General features: G+C 38.5%; 1 protein-coding gene across 4 annotated transcripts in view; it reads right to left on the bottom strand.

Annotated features, from left to right (window-relative positions):
* Positions 1-23,203, bottom strand: part of UBAP2 (ubiquitin associated protein 2) — a 152,465-nt gene that overhangs the window by 79,750 nt on the left and 49,512 nt on the right. For all 4 annotated transcript variants that reach the window (XM_063319813.1, XM_063319815.1, XM_063319814.1 and 1 more), the window contains 7 exons: positions 18,514-18,568; positions 17,112-17,215; positions 10,833-10,885; positions 5,187-5,254; positions 3,153-3,342; positions 1,724-1,940; positions 23-297 (listed from right to left, as the gene is read on the bottom strand). In XM_063319813.1, coding sequence (XP_063175883.1) covers positions 23-297; positions 1,724-1,940; positions 3,153-3,342; positions 5,187-5,254; positions 10,833-10,885; positions 17,112-17,215; positions 18,514-18,568 — 962 coding nt within the window. The remainder of the gene's footprint in view (positions 1-22; positions 298-1,723; positions 1,941-3,152; positions 3,343-5,186; positions 5,255-10,832; positions 10,886-17,111; positions 17,216-18,513; positions 18,569-23,203) is intronic.

The following is a 23,203-nucleotide window of genomic DNA, read 5'->3' as shown; positions in this document are numbered from 1 at the left end:
AAGCCACCACTCAATTACCCACCTTGGATGCTGGAGCTATCCTCCGTTTTGGTGGTTTTATCTGTTTCTGCTGGGCTTGATTGGCAGTCACTGTCTGGTTATCCATAGATAGAGTGGGGAGCTGTAACATTTTGCTGACAGCTGTAGAGGTGTCTACTGGTGATGGCTCGCGGAGTTTTACCTGGGGGGAGAAGGACTCCAGCCCAGGAGGAGGAACAGGGACTGCCTGCGTTTGTTGTTGCTGTCGCTGGGTCAGCTGGCTCAGAACTGGGGATGGATCAGGCTGGGATTTAAAGTCTGGTCAGCATTGGGAAAAAACAAATAACAAATTAAAATGTTAAACGCTGCTCTTCACACTTCTACTCTTCATGAAGGAATCTCGGTGATCTGACATACTCAACAGCTAAGATTTTATAGCATCTGAAGGTCTCTTTCAGACATCACATGAGTTTCACATTGAATACCACCACTGCAATAATAAGACCAACATACTGATATTGATATTCTCTAAATATAAACAACTCTGGGCAAGAATTATTCAGCTTTCTTCAAAAATATGACAACAAACCTACCCATACAGTCACATAATATTATCACACATTAGTCCTCAAAAACTCTTCTGGATTATTTTAATCAAAGATTGCAAGTTTCACTGTAATTAAATGTGCCGATCAATTGAGATTACTTCCAAGGAGTCTGGAGTTGCAATTTAGAGGTATTATGAGTTCGGATTTCCTGCCCCTACAAAGGAGAAAATTTTCAACACAAATAGGAAGTCATCTACCATCTCAATCTGGCTGAAAGTCAAGACACACTGGACATTGACAGTTTTTTCCAAGTGTTTCCCTTTCGTATTTTTCAGAGCACCAGTCAACAACTGTAGGAGATCCATAACATTTGCAATGTGAAGGGTTTTTTATTCAGTTGGTAAACTGCATTAGAAAACAACTTAAAAGGTACATACACATTTTTTTCAGAATTGATGCATGTAAAAGATTATAACTGCTTCCAAATCGTCTGCTTATCTGTCTGGAAACATATACACACACACATGAGATAGACAGAAGAGCTATCACTCTTCACAGTGAAAGTACTGCTAGGAACTACACTGCAAAAATCAAGTTTGTGTCATTTTCACTGTTTCTACTAATTTTACTCAATTAAATGAAAAATCCATACAATTATGAATAGACAAAATGGGTAACCTACATCATTCTCAGCACACTAGGGAAGGAACACTGAGATGTGATGCACATTAGGAAGAAATTATAATAGTACTCATTCAAAATTCATGTAATGGCTAGAAGAAAAATACTCGGGGAAAAAAAGACAAAATATGGTACAACCTTATACTCAGCTAGAAGCAGCATAGGCACAATGAAAATAATTATTTTCCAGGATTTGGTGAGAGACAAAGTCACGTCAAAGTTCCACTTAAATATTCAAGCCCATTACATCAAAGATGTCATTACATGAAAGCTTAACAATTTCTAAAGATACAACGACTTTTATGGATAGGCTTAAGCCTATCAAAACTTAGTTTGTGATACACTCATAACATCTATTACCAGCCAGTAAGCGTAACTCTTACAATGTTGTAACCAAATGTATTATTAGAATTACATTTTTTAAAAAAAGTCTTTTCATTAAGGCCATTTTAAACTGTCACTAGTCAAAGAAATCTTACGGGCTAACAGAGAGAAAGCTATGTCAGAGTACTTACCAAACTGACTAAGGACTGACGACTGGGTAATGGGCGGTTTCAGATCCCAGGATGATGTTGTAGTTGCGGTAGTGGTGGTAGAGCTATTATTGTTGTTTTGTTGAGAGGTAAATTGACCCAATCCTGGAGATTTCAACTGGTCTAAGATTTGGGATCCAGTAGAGTTGGGCAATTTAGAGGATCCAAGTTCTCCAAAGCCAGAACAAAGAACTGCAGACTACCAAAAGACAAAAAAGTAGAGGGGAGGGAGCAGAGTTCAGTATTTAATAAATAATTTTAACATAGCCACGGGGTCAGTGCCTACAGCTGCTATTCGGCAGCAACTAAAACCTCTTCAGCCCTAGATTACTAACAAATGACCAATAAAAAAATACAGCAGTTGTAGCATATGGCCAGATCCACTCTGATTATCATCGATACAACTTCCACCACTGTGACTGCAACAACTTCACTACAAGAAAGACACTGAGGTGCTGGAGCAGGTCCAGAGAAGGGCAACAAAGCTGGTGAGGGCTCTGGAGCACAAGTCTTCCAAGGAGCGCTAAGGGAGCTGGGGTTGTTCAGCCTGGAGAAAAGGAGGCGGAGGGGAGACCTCGTCGCTCTCTACAGCTACCTGAAAAGAGGGTGTAGTGAGGTGGGGGTTGGTCTCTTCTCCCAAGTCAAAGGTGATAGGACCAGAGGAAATGGCCTCAAGTTGCGTCCGGGGAGGTTTAGATTGGATATTAGGAAAAACTTCTTCACTAAAAGGGTTAATCAAGCATTGGAACAGGCTGCCCAGGGAAGTGAATGAGTCGCCATCCCTGGAGGTATTTAAAAGATGGGTAGATGTAGTGCTGAGGAACATTGTTTAGTGGTGGACTTTGCAGCTTTAGGTTGATGGTTGGATTCAATGATCTTAAAGGTCCCTTCCAACCTAGATGATTCTACGAATACTGATTTACTTGAAACCATGCATCTTAAAATAGTATATCTTTACTAATAGTTGAACTAATTTTCAGAGAATAAATGTAAGAGCATAATTTCAAGCCCTCACAATTGACTCAGAAATAGCCAGGTTTCCATAAAAAGCAGTCAGATGTGTACTTGTAAATAACACATCATAGTTTTCTGGCATAGAACTCCTAACTATAAACAAATTATTACATCCTAAATCAGCATGCAGTAAACGCATCTGCTCTCTACTCAAAAATTAATACAAGTACTTCATGTAAACCGAGAAACAATCACTTGGCAAAACCAGAAATACATAAACCTTTTTGTGTGTCTTTGTGAATGTAAGCAATGGAATCCTTAATTCCATTCTTTCAACATTTGCAACCTGATTTTTACAAATACTGAAACATCTCATGTAATGACCAGTACTGGAAAAATTGTTTAACCTGAAATATTTACTCATGAAGAATATTTAGAAAGCTTAAGACAGTTTTACCAGGCTTTGAGAAGAATAAGATTTTACAGCACTGGAGCTGCCAGTTCCTGATGCCATCTGGGTGCTGTGCTGAGAATTTGTGAAGACTAGGGCTTGGCCAAAGGTCTGCTGCTGGGGAGCCTCAAATGAGTTGCCTTCTGTCTCTTGGGCAGAAGTCACAGGCTTTTGAAGTAGTGTTACCAAATCAATGCTGTAAGAAAAAGCAAAGTTTGGCTGCAATAAACACGCTGATTAGGCTGCGCTGAAACTGAAGAACACACTAACAATACCAAAGCTGCCATACTGGCAACAGAATTATTTCTGATTAACAGTCTTTTCAAATATTGCTTGTCTACCATATAAAAAGAGGTAGAATAGAAGGGGTTTGCCAGAAAGTATTATTCTGCTATCTGAAACCTTTCATTACAGTTTGAAAAGAGTGCTAAGATAATTTCTATTCTAAGATTATCAAATTTATAACATCATGCATCACATAAATAAGCTATATGATTAACATAACCAAGTAACTGGCGACAAGTCATAAAAGATACATTATGTTTAAGTGGATCCTGTCTGCAAGCCCATTATATATATATTAATAATCCACATTTTCTGTATATGACGCTATCGCTTTAAAAACAGCAGGGGATCAAAGTCCTACGACTGTATAAGTTGGGTATGAGGACAGTAAAGAATAAAGTTACACATGCAGTGTAACTGAGTGAATATGTGATGATACGGAAGTCAAGAGCAGCAGAAATAAAAGCTAAGTTTCTCAGATAGTAGGCACATATTCAAAATTACTCTACCACACATACCTGAGAAGGATAAGAAACACGAATTTTCTTATATTTAGCACGGTTTACTAACCTCTACCACATGTTTAGCATGGCTTACTAGCCCCTAGCACACGTTTATCACTGGTTTACCCACGGAAAAGCAAAGCATTCTGACAGTAAAAGAAATCTACTCCAAAAACCCTGACTTAAGTTTATCCTAAAGATACTGCAGGCTTGGGCTGAAGAGCTGCTTCTCCAGCACTTTCATTAGCATAGATTTCTTAATGACCACACCTTTCTTATGGCAAGTATAATACAATAAAAAAAATTAAAAAAAAAACCCAAACAAACAAAAGCCACACCCCACAATTTGAGTTGATGAACTGAAATATTTTCTAACATAATTTGAGGGACATCTACCAGAAGAATATTTGCATTAGAACAATGAAAATGTGAGCATATCACCTTTAAGAATGAAAGGAATATAAATTGTAGACCAACTGACACCATGCCTCCTCCAGATCACATCACTGTTGTAAGGGAAATTTTGCTGCAGTCCGGAGTACAGTAGTATGGCTGTATCAGGATGTTTGGGACCACTAGGCCATCTACTTTTCAGGTCTCACGCTATCCAACTACTGTAGTCTTCATCACCCAACTTTAACCCTCTCTCCTGAAACTTGAGGCTAACACAGGCAAGTGATTCCACAACATCATCGGCCAGGCATTTGGTGAAGACAGAGGCAAGCACAGGAAGGCAGCAACTGCCATATTTTTGGTTCTCTACCTGAACTCTTTATCATCAGTTAAGGCAAGTAATTGTGACGCTTACCAGGAAATTCACCTTCTTAGCAATGCAAGCTTTTCTGTTAACACATTTGCCAAAGCACTATGTTCTGAATATTTTCTGTATCTACAGGGGCAGGCTTCCCATTTTCTGGACAACCAAGCCAAAGCTTACTTTTCAGCAGTAGAAAAACTTCTCTTCCCAGCTACTTTTGTTTCTGCCTGTAAGCAGCCTTTGTGCAGAAGACAGGGTCTTCTCAGTATTATGCTTGTGGATTTGGCAAGTTTGACTCCACTTCTGTAGTCAATAATAAGTAACACAAGAATGCACAAAAGCAATGATTTGCAAACAAAGCTTTCGCAATTTTTAAATTAGCTTGACCAATCTGTGACCAGGGCTGCCCTGTGTTTTATTCAACATTTTATATATGCAAGCTAACTTTGCTTCACCAAGCAGAAGGTAGAGGGAAAACATGGAAAAAGAGCTTACCTTTGACCAGGAGTCACATGATTCTCAGCTGGAACAGAGGAAGCAGTGAAGACTTTTGTTTCAGAAAGCTGAAAAAGAAAGGGGAGGGGGAGGTATTTCAATCATACACACCCTGACACTTCACTGCTGCAACATCTGCAAAATTCCACCTTGCTCATGCACTTTCAAGATAAAAGTCAAACTACCATTACAACCAGCTCTGCTTAAAAAGACAAAAACATATAGCCAAACTTTAGCAAAGTCTTCTCCATAGAATCAAGTACCAATTTAATTAAAAGCGTTAGAAAATTTGATCTGCTGAACAATATGGTATACTGATGTAACTACATCAGCTTGAGCAACAGTTTAACTGAAACATACACCAGTAGAAAGTAATTGACATGGCAGCTGGTATATCATCAGTGTAAAGATACCCTAAGCAGACATAATTTAGGACTCCATAGAGCAGCTCTGATAAATCGTGTTGCAAAAGTCCAACTCATTGCCCCATTCCCTCTCATTTAATGTATCCCTGAGTTTTACATTTCAGCTCACACCACCAGCGGAGGCAGTTTTGCACTGAGGTATGTACAGTGAACTAGCATTCATAGTTCCTTGTTGGCATTTCTGCTAGGGGCAGCAATAACATCTTAAACCAATTTCTCTGCGAGCACAAGATCAAAAACAATAATAAAGGGAGAAGGAGAACCATGTACTAGTGTAACCAGTCAGACCATCCACAGCAGAAAACTGTACTGCTTTCACTGTGTGTTACAATACAATAGACACTTGCACAGGCAGCTGGGGAAGGGGAGCTGGTTGGTTAGGGTTCTGGGGGGAAAGGGGGTGATTCTGCTTTCTAGGGGGGTTGGTTGTTTACTGGTTTGTTTTGGGAATTTTTTTTAATAGCTTTTTTTTTTTTTAGAAAATAGTAGTTAAACAGCTGCAACTTCCTAGGGCTAATTATTTCTATTGAGAGGAATCCTTGCAAGCCAGAACAGGTCTTAGGCCAGTACATGTCAGGTTTAAAAATCTGCACATATAATGGTTATATTATAAATTAAATTTTCAAAAAATAACCCTTAACTACTTTGGTGTAGCTTTGTATTTAGACTGAAGAATAACTGACCTACTCAAACACTCACATAGAATCCCTTTAGAATGTGACATTTGAATACAGGTCTTCCAGGAAATTATGCATTTTTAGTTGCATACATTGTTAGCAGATGAGTTTAAAGGACATCACAGACATGAGCCAATTTCACCTGCCATCCCATGGGCAGCTCTACTGAAACCACATATATCCCTGGACACAGTCACTGTTGATTTAAGCAGGATACACAAGGTCTGACTGGGAGCAAATCACTTACCGCTCAGAGGCAAAGTTCAAGTGTTCCATGTAGTCTCCTAGCACCCACTTATGTACAACACACTGTCTCACAAAAAAATGAGTACCACTGCAGTTCCCCCCTCCACTTCCTTCCTTTCCCTTGCTGTGAATACAACTTATTTTAATCCCATCTTTCTGGAACACAATTCTGTCCTGTGCATATTGCTGCCAGCCCACAACTCTATGTACTGGCCAAAACGCAGAAAGAAGATTCAACTCAAGCATATTTCCAACTAAAAAGGCTGTTTCTCTATTGTTGAGCCCTTTCCCCACTGTACATGTTATTTTAGAACAGTGTGTGCTGTAGTTTTTGTGGTGTTATGAGATTCCTGCATTATATGGCATGGGGAGGTCAGCTAATGACACAAGCAGCAGCCTATGGTCTGCAATCCCTTGGTTAAATATTAAATTCTTCGTAATGTCAACAGTTTCTTACACTCACATAATCTAGGATAAGACTAACTGTGGCCGAAACACTGATGAATCCTTAAAACTAAGTAAACCAAGGAGCCTGAGGATGTTTGTGACAACACGAAAGCATGCTTGACGTATCATATGAGAGAGGAAATGTTCTCTTCAAGTGAACCAAGCATGCAAAACAAAAGTCTCCAGCTACCACCTCAGCTATATTGAAATTTACACTATACCTTGTGGCAAACTCCACACCATAAATTCCAATCAAGCACTTAATTCAGAAGTCTGCTGGGATTACAGCATTTGTCAAAACACATACCTCGTGCAGCAGCAGTTGAAAAGTTTTATTACACAAATGTATTTAGTATTTATCTTAGAAGTATTATTGGCTCCTAACAAAGTCATTTACGCTCACCGAACACTACATTTGCAAATCTTTTACTGAGGCTCTGGCATTTTCCCAGAACTGAATGAACAGTTGTGAACCTTTTGCAAACACTGGCCTCACAAGGGCATTTCCTTTATCTGCAGTGAAATGCCTGTGCTTTTCCGCTCCTGTTCCCATGATAAAAATCATTCACCAATCATCAGACAGACAATATATTTAATAACTAGCCCCCAGCTCCCACAGCCAGTTGATAGGTGAGGAGAACAAGAAAATATACTCCAGCATCCTCATAAAAACTCAACATCAAGAAATCAGAAATAACAAACCCTTATTACTGTTATGTTATGAAGTACTGAAATAAAAGAAATTAAAATAAATTTTTGTGTTGCTTCCTGATAAAGGAAACACTTCCACCAAAATACACTTCTTTGTTTTCTTTTTTTTTTTTAAGTGTTGCTGTTGTTCCAACTAGAAACTAAGACTACCCGTATCGTACAGAAAAGGTTTGCCTTCATCCACTTTCCAGCAATTAGTACGTATTCTATTTCTCCCCTTCTAATAGCTTCTGTCGTTATTTATCCAGTAGATCATGACAGCAATTTTAAGAGGAAAAAACAGAGCCATCTACATACAGTACCTCAGCATTTTCTGGTCCTTCACTGTCTATGTCCTGAATTTCCCTTTAAGAAAATACAACCTCCTATTTTCACTGCAACTGCTTTTCACCCTATTTAAGAGCATGTTGACAACCTACTATACTTGCTCAAAACTCACTACTAAAGATCTATACTTGCTCAAAACTCACTACTAAAGATAAATACCAGACAGGACTATTAGATTACAAAAATCTAATCCTTCTCAGGTCAAACAACATTAAATTTCACTGATCTGCTCCTAACTTGTATCTGACTAGAGAAGACCACATTTAAACAAAAATACTCTTCAAAAAAACACCTGGTCTTTATCTGCAGAGAGATACATCAGCTTATTTGGTTATTTTAATCATTAGTCATGCTGCCAGAACTGTTTATTAGACTCTTAAATGCCTGGATCCATTTTCCAGCCACAGGTTCATATTATGCCCTTTTCTACTAGACTAAAACCAGAGCCCATTATATGCTAATAAAGCAACCTTTTCAGATTCAGGAAACTAAGAATCTCACTCTCAAGCACCTCTTCTATCAGTAAGTAATTTTCAGCTATTTTCCACAACTTTTGTTTTGTAAAAGCAATGAATAATTGTATGCAGTATTTCAGAATCAAGTTCAGGAGTGTCCACATACAGAAATATAAGTCAAGAATGATTAAGAGTCAGCAAAGAGTACCTACAGGCAGAAAGACTACAATAGCTTTTTTTGCCATAGCATCTGTTTTGGAGATCATGCTGAGCTGTTCTTTTTTCATCATCCACTACAATCCTGAAAATTTATCAGTTGCTGCTTTCCAGAAAACAGCCCCTTGTTTTGGAGGTGTGCCTCTATTCCTATAAAATAAGTGGCCACTTAGCTATAATAAAGCGTTTGAGCAGGTCAAGTCTAACAGTGGTCTAGCTTTCTCTGCATGACTGGCTTACTTTTAATTGCCATTCCAATAATTTTTGCATTTCCCACACATTTTATTCAGAAGTAATTTTATTTTTACTTCCAAACCATTGATAAGTGGGCCTGGGACTGGATTCCTTTACAGCCCTCCTAGAATGGCCACGTTCAGTAAGGGTCCTCCAGCAAAAGATTTATTTGCTGAAATTTGCAAGGCAGATATTAATCCACTTAATGTGTTTTGTGATACCATGTAATTATTTTTAGAACAAAAGATGGAGATCAAATCTCTTACAAGAACATACTCTATCTTCACAGTTAACTCCTAATTTATTTAGAGACTAGGATCAAGTTTATTTAAAATGGACCTATTTTCCACAAAACTACACTGAATGGCACAAGCTGTATTCTTATGTTTCTGGTTTTTTTAAATCAGATGATTCAATTTTTCCTTTATTTTTCCCCCAGGGATGTTTTTGGCTAATTTGTCTGCAGCTCACCATTTCATTCACTCTTTCTGAACATCAGCACATGAACAACCTCCTCCTAGGTTACAGGGATTTTTCCAGCACTCTAAAATTAATAAAAATTAACAACAGGCTAGAGATTTCATCTGCTGCTCTTTCAAGATTCATGTGCTAATTACTCAGGTTTAATAATTAATTTTAAAAAATTCTCTCCCCAGTCAGCATTGGCTCAACATCCCTCCTGTACTAACATTGCTATATTGCACCAGCATCAAACAGGGGTGAGAAACAAGGCCAGCAATTTTCACCATCCTTAGCCCTTAGGTTACCTCTAGCATACACTGCAGAAATAGAGGACAGGTTTTAAAAAAGATGACAGCTTTTGATAGCCGTAACTGATAGAGAAAACCTACAAATTTTAGAGTTTCTTTTCATTTTCTCGAAAGACACACCCCTCTCATTAGATAAGGACAGAGTTTTCATATCTGTTATACAATATATTCACACACTCCTAGGGATAACACTGACATGCCCCTACCGCAGGGGGCAAAAAGGATGACTTTCTAGAGAATCTCTTACTCTGCTGAAAATAAACTGGCAATAATGGATAGTCCTATAGAAGATGAAAAACCTCTTAAAAGCTAAGTTTCCCTTTCCCTTTTTCTTGTTACCTCGTTTGTGTTCTGAACTGCTTAAACTCTAATACAATAACTAAAAACTTAAAATCACAAATGCACTTTTCACACATGATGATCACAAATGCCAACTACTTTGCAGACATGAAGACTAAAAAACAAGAACCAAAACTATCGTTGTACTTCAGACAACACATCATGATGAAACAAGAATGAAGCAATTAAGTGCTAACTTCAGCATACTACTATCTGTTTTGTTTAATATTATGAACATGACATGGACTAAGTGGAACAATTATGCAGATTTTAAACAAAAAGCATGAAATGAGGAGTCTAAAGTTGATAATAAGCTTCAGCACTTCATTACATAAAAGTCATGTGATAATATGGCTATAAATCCCTACACAATAGGAGGGGGAAATATGCGGTTAACACCTATCAGCATTTAGCAGTGGAGTATTATGATTCACAAATACTTAATTTGGGATAAAACTTAAAATTTTATTAACTATGTATTATCCACCAGCCAAATACATTAATATTTATTAATTCAATTTTATTTAAAAATAAACTTTTTTATATACACACACACATATATATGTGTGTATATATAAATATATGTGTATGTATATATAAATATGTGTGTATATATATACACACACATATATAAAATATATATATATAAAAAAACAGGAATTGCAGCGAGAAACACAGTGAGAAGTACCACTGTCTGCATACAGCAATGTACTTCTTCGAACATTTAGTTTTTGAAGACAACAGAGAAACTCTGAAAAAGGTAAATAAGCAATCAGTCTATCCAACAAGGTACACTTACATCTTCATTCCAGTCTTCTGCTGTCCATTCTTCTATTGAGTTTTTCCATGCTCCTATTGTAATTTAGGAAAGGAAAGAAACCAGTTACAAGCTAAAAGCACAATGTCATATTTCAACCCTTCTGATTTATATGCAAAACTGTTTTCATTAGTAGTGGAACACAAAGCAAGAAGATGGTGATTGAAAACACGGGAAGCTCTAGAAAAGTGGTCTGCAGATTTAAAGTTTTTGGAGGTTTTTTTTTCCCCCTTTAATGTCTTATTTCAGGAATTTCTTAGCCATTACGGTACCAGACATAATTTGTATGAATGCATGTCTGCAACCAGTGATTAATTCCAAACATTGGAAGAACTTCCTCCTACATTCCCAATGACAGTGAGAGGTTACTTGGCCCTCCCATGAGATCTCTCAGTTTCACGCCCAAATTCACACAGAGCCTGAACAAAAAACAACCACAATACCTGCTCTGACATCCATAATCCTACTTCCAATATACTCAAATTCAAGACCCAAGCTATGCCTCTGGAGGCTCCTTTCCACCTGTTAACTCTCTCCTCAGAACAGAACCAACCCAACCCTTTCCCCTGCTAGAGTAATTTTATTTTAAAACATATATAGTTCATATAAAGGCAGCAGAAGAGTCAGTAAGCTTCCACTGTAGCTGCAAAACACTTATTGCTGTAACTTGTGGCAGAGTTTATTTGTTAAACACTGGAGCACAGTGCCTAGTCCGCAGCATGAGGCAATGGGAAAACTACAGGAAACAATCCTACAGATGCAAAAACCTGATCCTTTCCACAGGAAAAAGCAGACACAGACATGCAAGAGCAACAAATGGACTGAAGGCCTTGCCCACCAGCATAAGCATAGGGAAGGTTATCCCAGCAATAACCACAGCTTTCATTTAAACTACAAAACCACAAGCGAAGAAAACACCAGCAGTAAAGTTCCTGCTACCATCACCTTTGCTCAAGTACAAAAGCAGAAGAACTACTGGTTTAATCATCTCCTTTTACTTAACCAGGAACCCTCTGAAACACATTAATCCAGACACAAGACCCCTGAAGACAGCATCAAACCCAGTTCATACTATTGCCATCACTATATTAGCGCATTCTTTTCTACACCTTTACAAAACAGCATCTTGGGCAGGGAAGGGTGGAATGGCACTAACCCCGTGAGGCGAACAGGCCTACCACGCAGATACACACACAGTGAGGAGAAGAGGGGGGGTTTATACCTTGGAATCCAAAATTATTTTGCAGGTCCTGAGCAAGGTAACATCCACTCTTTGTTGGCTCTGTGGAGCAATACAGAGTTGCCTAAACATCACGTGCTCACATTTTTCCAAGCAGCCCCCCAACTAGGAGGTTTCTACATGCTGCAAAATCTCGAGGCACTTGAAAAATAACTAATAATAATATCCCAGCACAGCAAAATTACTACAATGCCTCAAATTTCTAATTCATGCATTTCCACAGAAATTTTGGAAAGGAGAAAAGACCAATGAGCAGCAGAGAAACAGTTGATTCTTTTTCCCTTCTCCTGACCACCACAGGATCCCTTCCTCTGATATTTCTTCTTTAAAGAAATACATCCTGGTATTTGCACTGCTTATACATATCTCCCACCAATAACAGCAAGGCCTGTGTCTGTAGATGACAAACCTCATGTTGGTGCCAGAACTCTAAGAATGGAGCTCAGAGTCTGCCAAAGAAACATAGAAAGAAACATAAAAAGACAAATCAAGCCCAACTTTTGAGAATTCCCCACCACCTTTGGGAGACCAAACCTGCTTGGACTAACACTTGTGACACTTTCCTGATATGCAGTTTAAACTTTTATCTGTTGCTCCAACTTATGATCATAGTTCTGTGCATTTACTCTTTTTAAATACAGAGCATGACGCTTCATCCTTTTATTAGTTTACACAAGCTCCTAAGTTTATTACTGCCGCTTCTTAACATTGCCTTCCCACATCAATCCTTAGAGCCTCAGTTATTTCACTGCTCTTCTCTGCATTAAATCCAGTTTGCTAACATCTTCCTCCTATGGATGGGACTCTAAGTCCAATCTTGCCACAAGTGTATCAATTTCCTTTTAATCCAAAATCCACCTTGGCATTATTGCAACTCCATACATCCTCTTCCCAACCTTTACCCCCATGCCTTGCAAAGCATCACTCTGTTTTCCACTGAACTTATGCTTTGTGTTTTCAAGGATCCTTGCCATAGCAACTTCAACCTAGATGGCTCAGTGACTCTCTCCTGTTTCCCTTTGTAACAAGTTCAGTTTTAGAAAGTTATAAAGCCAATAAAAAGTACACTATATGTTTTTGGTAAGCCTTCAGCTATTTTCTTCCATTTCCTCACTTCCTATCATAGTATTTTTCTTCCCTTTTTTGAATAATCAGCCATAGATATTAGACCCCAAATAATTTTATTTTGGTCTATCCCAAACTTATGTAGTAAACCTTTCCTTCTGGATTACATTCACATTCTAGAATAACCTGAACGTGTCCTTAAAATGTTCCTCCCAACTTTTACAGCAGTCCTTAAAAAAAAAAAAAAACCAAAAACAACTTCCTTGTAACTTCCAAGGTACACAATTCCCTACTTCTTCCTTGACAGATAAACTATAATTTATTTTTTCTTTTTGTTCTTCAGTTTCAGAGTCATTTAAGGCTGCTCATAACCAAGATAAAGAAGGAAGTTTTTCCTGTGAAATTTATGAAACACTATCAAATTAGAGGTATTAGTAAATTACCAGAATACAATACCATTTTCTTAACTCACTTCGATAAGTGACCACCTCCAACATAATTTATTTATAGTAACTGCTCTGATTTGTCGTTCAGGATCTCCCATTGCCTTGTACGCTACAAAAAAGGTAAGAGACTGAACACTCAGCATGCCTGTAAGAAAATGCCAATCACACTGTTCAAGTTTATTCCTTTTGGATGAGGATTGTTCATTTTTTTTCCTCCCACCTGTCCCTTCTCTTTGACTTTCAGTTGTACATTACGTCTATAAAAATTAGGATGGAGGAAAACTGATGCTGAATTATTTGGAATACAATTACATTTAAATGTTATGAACTATTAAAGATTCGCCTTCTACTCTTTTTATTTCAACCAACAACGCTAAATTTTAACTTCACAGAACGAGCTAGCTTTTCTACAGGATTACACAATGATGCACCTAGAAACACCTTTCATTCAGGCTACTATGAATCCTCTGGCATCTGCAACAATTTCCCAGCACTATCTTAAAGTGGAAATACTTAGTAAATACTCAGAACTCCACAGAGAGTTTAGATTTGCATGATGTCTTCAGAAAACGTTTTGATAAGCAAAACTGCTTTTGTTTCACCAGGTAGTTGCCCAGTTATCTCCTTTTCAATGTAACTGGAGATGAAAGACTAATTTTCCAAGTAGCTAGTATGAGCTGATTTTGTTTTCTTTCTTTTCAGATGAAAGAAGAAATGGGACTGGGTAATGAAGAATAAAGAGAGGGATTTACACACTGCTCTTCCACGATGTAGACTCTTCTCTGACACTAGATAAGAGTACACTAGCCCAATTGCAGGGTTTATGGATTTCCATACATACACATCACCCTTATTCACATCTTTAGTAATTCCACATCCGTAACTAACTTGTTACTGAGACTGTTGCTTTGTAACTAACAGTGCTGTTATGTAAATTAAGGGAAAAAACTCAACAGTTGAAAACTAGTATTTGTGATTAACCAGCCAAATCAACAGCTGAACTGCTTCCAGCCCCACACCTTGTCCAACTGTCCTTCCCCTCACCGCTGCTCCCATCTTCTTTCCAACCTCCCTCTCTTCTGCTGTAGAACTAGTACCCCAGCTGCAGCCTCCTCAATAACCCTCAAGATGCCTTTGATCTAACTTTTAAAGCCTACTCTTTTTAAAGAAATCTCTTCTTTTTGCCTCAGCAGCTATTTCTGACTTTCTTACGGCTTGTCTAAAGAAGACCCACTGTAAAATAAAACACTCTTCCTATAGTCACATATAGAGAGACATTTTTGTTTTGTCAGTTATGGTATCTTTTCCATTTGCACTGAAAGTAAGTTAAGATTAGCAGTAAAAAGGTACTTGGCACCGAAAAAGAACGTTTACAGTCAACTAGTTTAGTTTAAATTTCAACCAACCAAATGAGTTTGCAAGAAATACCCACACTGACACTTACTCATTCACACCCCTAAGAACCATTAATCTGACAACGACAGAGAAAATTCCCAAATGCCTTCTCTCTCACCTTCTCCACACCATGCTCCCCAACTTCCACATATATGCTTTAAGTTGTGTTACTGAAGTTCAGTGCAGTTCTGTGTCATGTGCACGTCACCTAACAGCAAAAATGCACTTGGCATCCAAAAAGAAGTTCCACACATCAACTAGTACACTCTGAATTTCCAACAATCTGTTTGCTCAACAGCAAACCCCTCACGTAGACACATGCGTACTCTTACAGGGGTCTGCTTAGCCACACCAAGCTACTCTTATTCCTAGGCATAATTCCATTAGTGAAGACTGAGGAGATGCCTACAAGAAGGAACAGAGGTTGCATAGGAAAAGCACATGAAGGCAGTTAGCAGGGAGAGTCACAAAACATTTGCGCGCACTTGGGAAGTGGAGCAGAAGTCAAAGTCATTTGTAAGCCACAGCCTTACAGCTGCATTTATTAATAACTAACCAGTGAATTTTCTACCTCTGGTCCAGCCTCCTCCTGCCTTTCTTGTCTGTCTTCTTTCTTTAGTGAGTTAACTTTATTGCTTCTTCAATACTTGCATACCCTGCCTTTCGCTACCATATAGCAAACAACAGTATCAATATTCGTAGGAGAATTTTCAAATCATTAGCTGTCTTTCTAACTCATTATCTGATAAAATTATTTGAAAAACTAACATGAGTGAAAGTAAAAGGTGAATTTCTGTTTGTGCTATAGCACCAAGTAATTTCAAAAGTAATTCCTTGGAAAGATGCCGCATTTGGCAAAAGAGCTACCTTTCAATAACCATTAATATAGTCAGTGCCACTCTCCCACACTGGACTAGGAGGCACTCAGAGTGACAAGAAAGCTGCCTAATAAGTCTTCCTAAACTCTGAGCCTGTTATTGTCTTCTCTGGTTAACTGGGAAATGGCTTGTATGGAGTTTAGAAAGCTGCATATCAAGCAGCTCACAGCAGAGCTCAATGGAGCCACACCCTGGCCTCCAGAATCAGTCTTTTCCTTCCACAGTTGACACAGAGGTTGATGAAAAATCATCTGAGTCAGCTTCAGCAATGAAGAGATTAGAAGAGCGACCCTTTGCTGGGGTTAAAAAAAAAAAAGATAAAAATCTATCACTCCGTGGTTCCCACATGTGGACAATAGCGTAACGTACATTAATTTCTCCATCCTGACACAGAGTTTCCTTTGTCTTCAACTGCTGTCACAGAATATGGGAGGCAGCAAGGTATCCTGTTTTCCCAGTCACAGACAAGCAGGTCACATTCTTCATTTCTGAATCCCCACAAGACCACCGTTAAATGGTTCCTTTCCAAACTATGTCTGTCTTTTGCCTTTAGCCAGGAGTACGTAATTCACACTTGAAACTTCATACAGAAACACACAGGTGCCTCTATCTTCAGACTGGCAGACTGCTCTTTTGGCTTCCATGCAAGTGCCTACTCATACTTCAGTTAGTAATTCTTCTCTTCAAAGGTGGCACATCTTGGAACTCTCCTCCATCCCAGAGACTCACATCCTTACATTTCTCCATTGTACAGGTAGGGCTTCCAAAGCCATCCCAGTGTCACTGACTGAATTCATAGTTGAAAACAGTTTTTCTTTTTCTTCTTCTACTTAGATATTCACACCCTACTGCCCATTGCCTGTGGACCAATCACTTTTAGCAGGATTTAGTCTTTAACAACATTAGGTGAGCTCTTAAGCAGTACTTAAGATATCTAAACAGTTCTTCACATACAAGGTTCTTCCAATAACTCTTCAAATCTCTCAAGGGATTGTTAGTACTAAACCAAAAAAAGTTACAGATTGCCTTCCCTTCATTCTAATCAGCGTGTCACGCAGGCCTACAACATGTGCTCTGCACATTAGTAGCAGTTAAACTATAAAAATTAACTACTATCTGTATCATGTGAGATGTACTCACATTTTCAGTAGTTAACTGAACACTAACAGAACAGTTATTTTAACTGCAATTTGCTACACGTCTTCATTCAAATCCTTCCACTCTTGAAGCATCTTACCAGTTCCATCATCTGCATCATTCTGACCAGTCTCCCAAATCTCTGATTTTGTCCCAAAGCCATCAGTGGCAGAAGACTCCGTATAGTCTGCAGGGTTAAACGTCCTAGAGTTTTAAAAGTTAAGAAATGGAAGAGAACACATGGGTCATTCAATGAACACAAGCGTCATCGTTTTTAGCTGAAGTTGTATTAGATTTAACATCTCGATTTCAACATAATTTATCTTGATAGCTTTCGTTTCAAAAGAAACTTTTCCTCTATGAGCAGACACAGACAAAAAAAAAGGGAGAAAAGAGGAGAAAAAAGTGAGGAGACTGAAAAAAAATTACTGTAGAGAGACTGAATCAGAACAACAGGTCCTGAAAAAGCAGTTAAAAGCATACCTACTCCTCCCAGTCTTATAGAGCATTCTATGTATATTTATTATGTATTATGTATATATGTATATGCATTATATATGTATATGCATTATATGTATATGTGTATTATATGTATATGTATAGAGCATACACAATGATAAGCCCCTCTCAGCTGACAGTTTCTCAGCAGGTGGCTGACTGATGAGAAACAAGCATCATCTCCTTTCACAGAGCACCAGACTTGCACAGAACAGGAGTCAGAACACCAGTAAGATTATTTCAGAATGCACTCCTTTTTCACCTTTTAGCTGCATCTGCCAAAATACTCAGATGCAGTTAAAGGTGAAAAAGGATTATTGAAGAAAAATCTCTTTTCATTTTATCAACTAGAAGTATGATGATTATTAGAGAAGCAGAATGAGCCTTCTGTTCATTATGACATCACTGATATTACACGAAATGTCATTAAAGGCAAACACTGAGTGGAAGTAGTGGAGGCTACACTTCTGTGAAGCAAGTTATTCCAACAAAACTGAGAACAAACTTTAGAGCTGTTGAATAACTTCTTTTGATTCTGTTTTAGGGTCCATATATGTCCAAACAGTTAAAACATGAAACCTCAAAAACGGGAGAAAGTTTATAATTGCTAGACTTCCTGGTTTTATGCAGAACCTGCACATTCTACATTACACCAAAACAAATCTATTTTAAAATTGACCTAGGACTATATGCACCACACAGAACTTTCAGCCTCCTAGAAACTATGTGGCTGTTACTGATAGGTACAAATGGGTTCTCCAAGTTTGATATATTAACATTGAGTGAACTTACATTAGGTTTGTATAGTTATGTCTAGCTAGAAATACTGGTTTAAGACAAAAATAATCCATTAATCATCTAACAGATCGTTGAATTTTTGCATCCATATTGGTTTATCAAACATAGAGCAATATTAATACATACACTGGCAATATTAATACTGTCAATTAATATTGCCACTGAGTTCGATCCTTGCCAAAATCTGTGCTCTGCATGTTTCTTACCCCATGCCTTGGGCTGAAAACCTCCCCGCTCCTCTCCCTCTGCCACGTCCAAACCCTAGGAGAGAAAACACCATTTAACAGCAACAGCAGAGGAGCCGCCAATCGCTAGTCTGTCACATTAGAAAATACTAGAGTTGAAGAAGAAAACTACCATAGTTAAAGTTAAATATCATTTACTGCCCAAATTTCCTCACAGGAGAATTTGTTTCCCTAACACACATAAGTAAGCCACAGTTCATCTAAGACTACATATTTCAGTAGGACTTGCAATTATTTGCTATCTTTTCTGTACCTAGTGAAGTAGCTCCAAATGCCAAGAAAAGGACTTACCTAAAGACCCATCCCACATGAGACTGCTATTGCCAATTAATTAGACATTGTTCAAAATTTTGGCTCTACTTTCTCACTCTTGCCTAAGATGGTCTAGAACCCAGCCTCCCTGAAGTGTCCTGATCTCTCAAGAAATTCCCTGTCATTCCTTGTCTGTGAGGAGAAAGTTTAAATACTCCACTTGTTTCCTTCTCTGACTCAGCCCACCTCTCCACACCTACACCTGTGTGCCAACCTGCAAGCACACATTCCTTATACTTCCCCCTAAATCACAGTTACTGACATGAAAATCACCCAATTCAAATTACTCAAACAACTTCCTTGTTATCACCCACAGGAATATTAATTTCTATTTTAACAACAACAAATACTTGCTGTTGGTTACCAGCCTCAGTTGACAAGCTTCTTGATACAGTGAATGGCTTTATTTTTGCATGTCGCATAGTGCCAACAGGGCATGAAAATTTTTATATTATTTAACCATCCACAAAGCACACATCTACATAAACTGCTAAAAACTAATTTTTACATGAGGCATATTTTGACATAGACCACCCCCGCCTCTTTTTTTTAGGACCTCAATATCTGAGGCTTTTGCAGTTTGATGGGTTTTTTTGAGGAAGATGTCCTGATTTCAGCTGCGATAGAGTTAATTCTCTTTCTAGTAGCTGCTGTGTTTTGGATTTAGTATGAGAAGAATGCTGATAACACATATTGCTGTAGTTGTTGCTAAGTAATGTTTACATTAGTCAAGGACGTTTTTCAACTTCCCACAGAAGCTGAGAGGGAGAACAGATAGTACAAGCTGGCGAAAGGAATATTCCATACCATAGACATCATGCTCAGTATATAAATGGGGGTTGGCCAGGGACAGGGATTCGTGATCACTGCTCGGGTTGGGTTGGGCAACCGATCATCCAGTATTGAGAGTGATTTGTGTTGTATTGCTTTGTTTTGTATATTCTTTTACCATTATCATTATTATTATTATTTTCCTCTTCCTCTTACTATTTTATTAAACTGTCTTCATCTCAACCCATGAGGTGTTTTTCACCCCTTCTTTTCTCCCTCTTCTCCCTACCCTACAGAGTGAGAGGTGGGTAGAGGGGTGTGGTGCAAGCAAGTGGCTGTGTGGTCCTAGTCACTGCCTGGGGTTAAATGAGCGTTATTTCATATTACAAGAACAGGAGGATGTCAAGACCTGCGGACTGAGAACAAAGCTACGCGGTAATTATAAGCCACCAAGCAACTACAAGTTTACCAGAGTACAAAAGTTATAATCCTAAATCACCAATACACTGGTTGTCCAAACATCAGAATTACCCATGATAGGCTTTTCAAATTTGGATCAAAATTACCCCTTATTTTCAGGGTACCACCTAAACTTAATAAGAACAGTCGCTGCAGGACATGGTAAAACCAGTTTAGGAAGTTCCTGTTTTAACGACTTTCCTGTCCCTCCCCTCACCAGTTGTTCTACCCCTTGTCCTAGTTCACTGTCCAAGCTTTAAAAGCTCTCTCTGGACCTCTAAAATGTTTACTACCTACTTCTTAGAAGAATCAAAATAGCAGTATGGCTTTACCCACATTTCCATGAAAGACTTTACCCATATCCTATAGAAGAGACAACTGCTAGGTAGAGAGGAACCATGAAAACCTCAGAGGAAGGATTCCAATCCAGCAATATACAGTATTTTGGAGGGACAAGAACACAGAAGAATTGAGGTCTAACACAAGGCCAGGCCTGCTATCTCTACATTTTCCCCTCTGCTCTCTTTTCACAATCAGTTGAAGAGAGGACAGACAAAGGTTAGGAAAGAGGTAACAACAGCCACAAGTCAGCAATCGCTGTCCCTCGTCACCAAGCCCACATGTGAAGATGTGCTCTTTGCTCTGCCATAAACTACAGTGCCCCAGACCCTGCTGTACGCAACTGAATGTAACTTGGCCTCTGAACCTCCTTGCTTAGTCCACCTATTCTACTGCTCTTCTCTCCTTCACCCACCTAAAATCCCCAGTCTAGGAAGCTGATCCATGGCATAACGAGGTTGCAGGTTTCAGACACTCAGAAGTCAGTGCGCTCAGGATTATCTTTCTGCCCAGTAAACAATTACTATTTTTTATTTTTAAGAGTAGAACCAGCTAAACAAGTTTACTTGGGGACACTGTACGAGTCACCTATGTAATAATTTGCTTCCTACAGCTATCAATACAGCATCAAACACCAAGTATTAATGCTGCACAGAACACAGATCAACAGTTTTTTGACAAGCTCAGCTACAAGATTGATTGGGAGCTGCAAATCACAGAAACTGTCAAGCAGAAATATTTTTGAGTGAGGCAGACATTAGGTACAGAGAGATTGGTACAGAGAGATTAGCATGAAAGTACAAACAGATTTTAGAAGCGGGCTAAGCCTCCTCAGCCTCCCAAATGTGAAAGCCTGAAAGAATAACCTTAGCGTATTGAACAGAAGATGAAGTTTCAGCAAGCAAGGTATATGTAAGGTGCCATGCCATCAAAGGCACAAAAAACTACTGGCTAAAAAGAGCAATAAGAACCTCTAACAATTTCAGAAATTGCTAGAAAGAAATCATGTTGTTCCTGAAGTTCCATGCACAGTCTTAAGACTACTAGCCAGCAAGACATTTTTTATCCCAGATCACTTGGAAAGTTAATCCTGAACTTGAATTCCAAGTGAATTCCCTTAAGTTCGTAAAGCTATATTTATGCTTTCTGTTAGAACTGAAATGAAGTTAAGTTTAATCAACAAAAGCAATAACAAGCATTTTAATGAAGACAGAAGTGAAGTATCAAACCAGTGGGGTTACAGAAAGCACTAAATTCAAAGCTAGAAAAGACACTTATGAAGAACTAATTCAAAATATGGGACAGTAACTACTCACCACCGAAAGACCATAGTAACTCAGACACAAAATCTCATACATGATGGTCATTAATGCAAGAAGCCAGTGGGAAGCAATGATATTCTCTTTGACCCAACTAGATGACTAATATATTCATAAATTCTCATGCTAAAAAAGTTAGTTCTCTCAGCTGCTAAAACTAAAATATGGCTTTAAAGTAATTAGAAGGCATAGCCTTTTAACACAGAGAAGTTAGTCATGAAGCAACTATGAATGCCCATCAGGTATTTGCAAACTTTTGATGCTTTTTAACAGTGACTAAAAGGTCAGTAAGCAAATGTGGCTTCACATTGCAATTCAGAGCAGGGACCCAAATTCTGAGCTGCAATCCCACAGTAACTTAAACCCATTTAAACCACAACTACTGCAACTGAGGTCTTCCTCACCAGTGATCACAAGCTCTGCTCTCTTTTCTGCACTGACAGTTTTGCACATGCCAGTGAGCAAGCACAAAACCACCATCAGAAAACAAAACTAATTCACTGTTGGATCACCTGTCCAAACCAGTTCCCTTGTATGTTAAATGCTAGAAAAATACTCACCTTTACACCAGGATAAGCCAGCAAAAAAGCCTGCTGTCCCCCTGCTACCATGCCGCCTTCCCCCTCTTTAATTTTTTTGTTTAGTTAGTTTTAAAGTTAGATCAACCTCCAATAGACAGGACCAATTCCTCCCAGCAGTAATGCCATTTTATGCTTGTAATGTAAAAAGTACAGCTTTAACACTACTCGAAGAAGATGTGTATATATGGTTTAGATTGCAATGGTAACGTTTACCAAAAAAATAATTTCCTGTGGTAATTCACAATCAGCAATTCTTCTATCAACAGTTTTATCTACCCACAAAATAGAACAAGTGACTTGGCAGTATCTCATTAAATCTTCTAGTGAGTCTAAAGGAATAGACTTTCTTACAATCAATCAGCATATGGAGCACAAAAGCAAATGATGGACATCAGACAAAGAACACAATTATTGCCCTGCCTCACATAAACCCTCACATATTTCTTCACATTCTTTTACACTTGGATCTACAAACAACAGCCTAAAGCATCAAGGCAGCGTTGCTTACTCATTTCTGTTCAGAAACCAGGACTGGGGAACTATGTTTAAAGTTGATTCTGATCAACGCTCCTGCTACTACCCCTATCCAACATCATTTAAAACAATGAACTACTTAAAACACGCTTTGGTTTCCCTTAACATTGTAACTGTTTGGCTGTGTATTGTTGGGGGGGGGGTCCTGCTCTCCAGCACATCTCCCTCAGTTGACTATGTTCACATTAGCCACCACTTATTCAATTTACATTTTTCTTTTCTGGAATGAATTTTAGAGAAGTCAAAACTTATACCCAGGCAGGCGGTGGGATTTTCCGTTTCCACTAAAACCCACTGGAGTTCAAAACACTCATAAACACATGATCAAGTCTTCAC

This window comes from Chroicocephalus ridibundus, chromosome Z (genome assembly GCF_963924245.1).
Source record: "Chroicocephalus ridibundus chromosome Z, bChrRid1.1, whole genome shotgun sequence".
NCBI classification, from domain to species: domain Eukaryota; kingdom Metazoa; phylum Chordata; class Aves; order Charadriiformes; family Laridae; genus Chroicocephalus; species Chroicocephalus ridibundus.
Note: the sequence above shows the minus strand (reverse complement) of the source record. Positions and strands in the feature narration are given on the sequence as shown.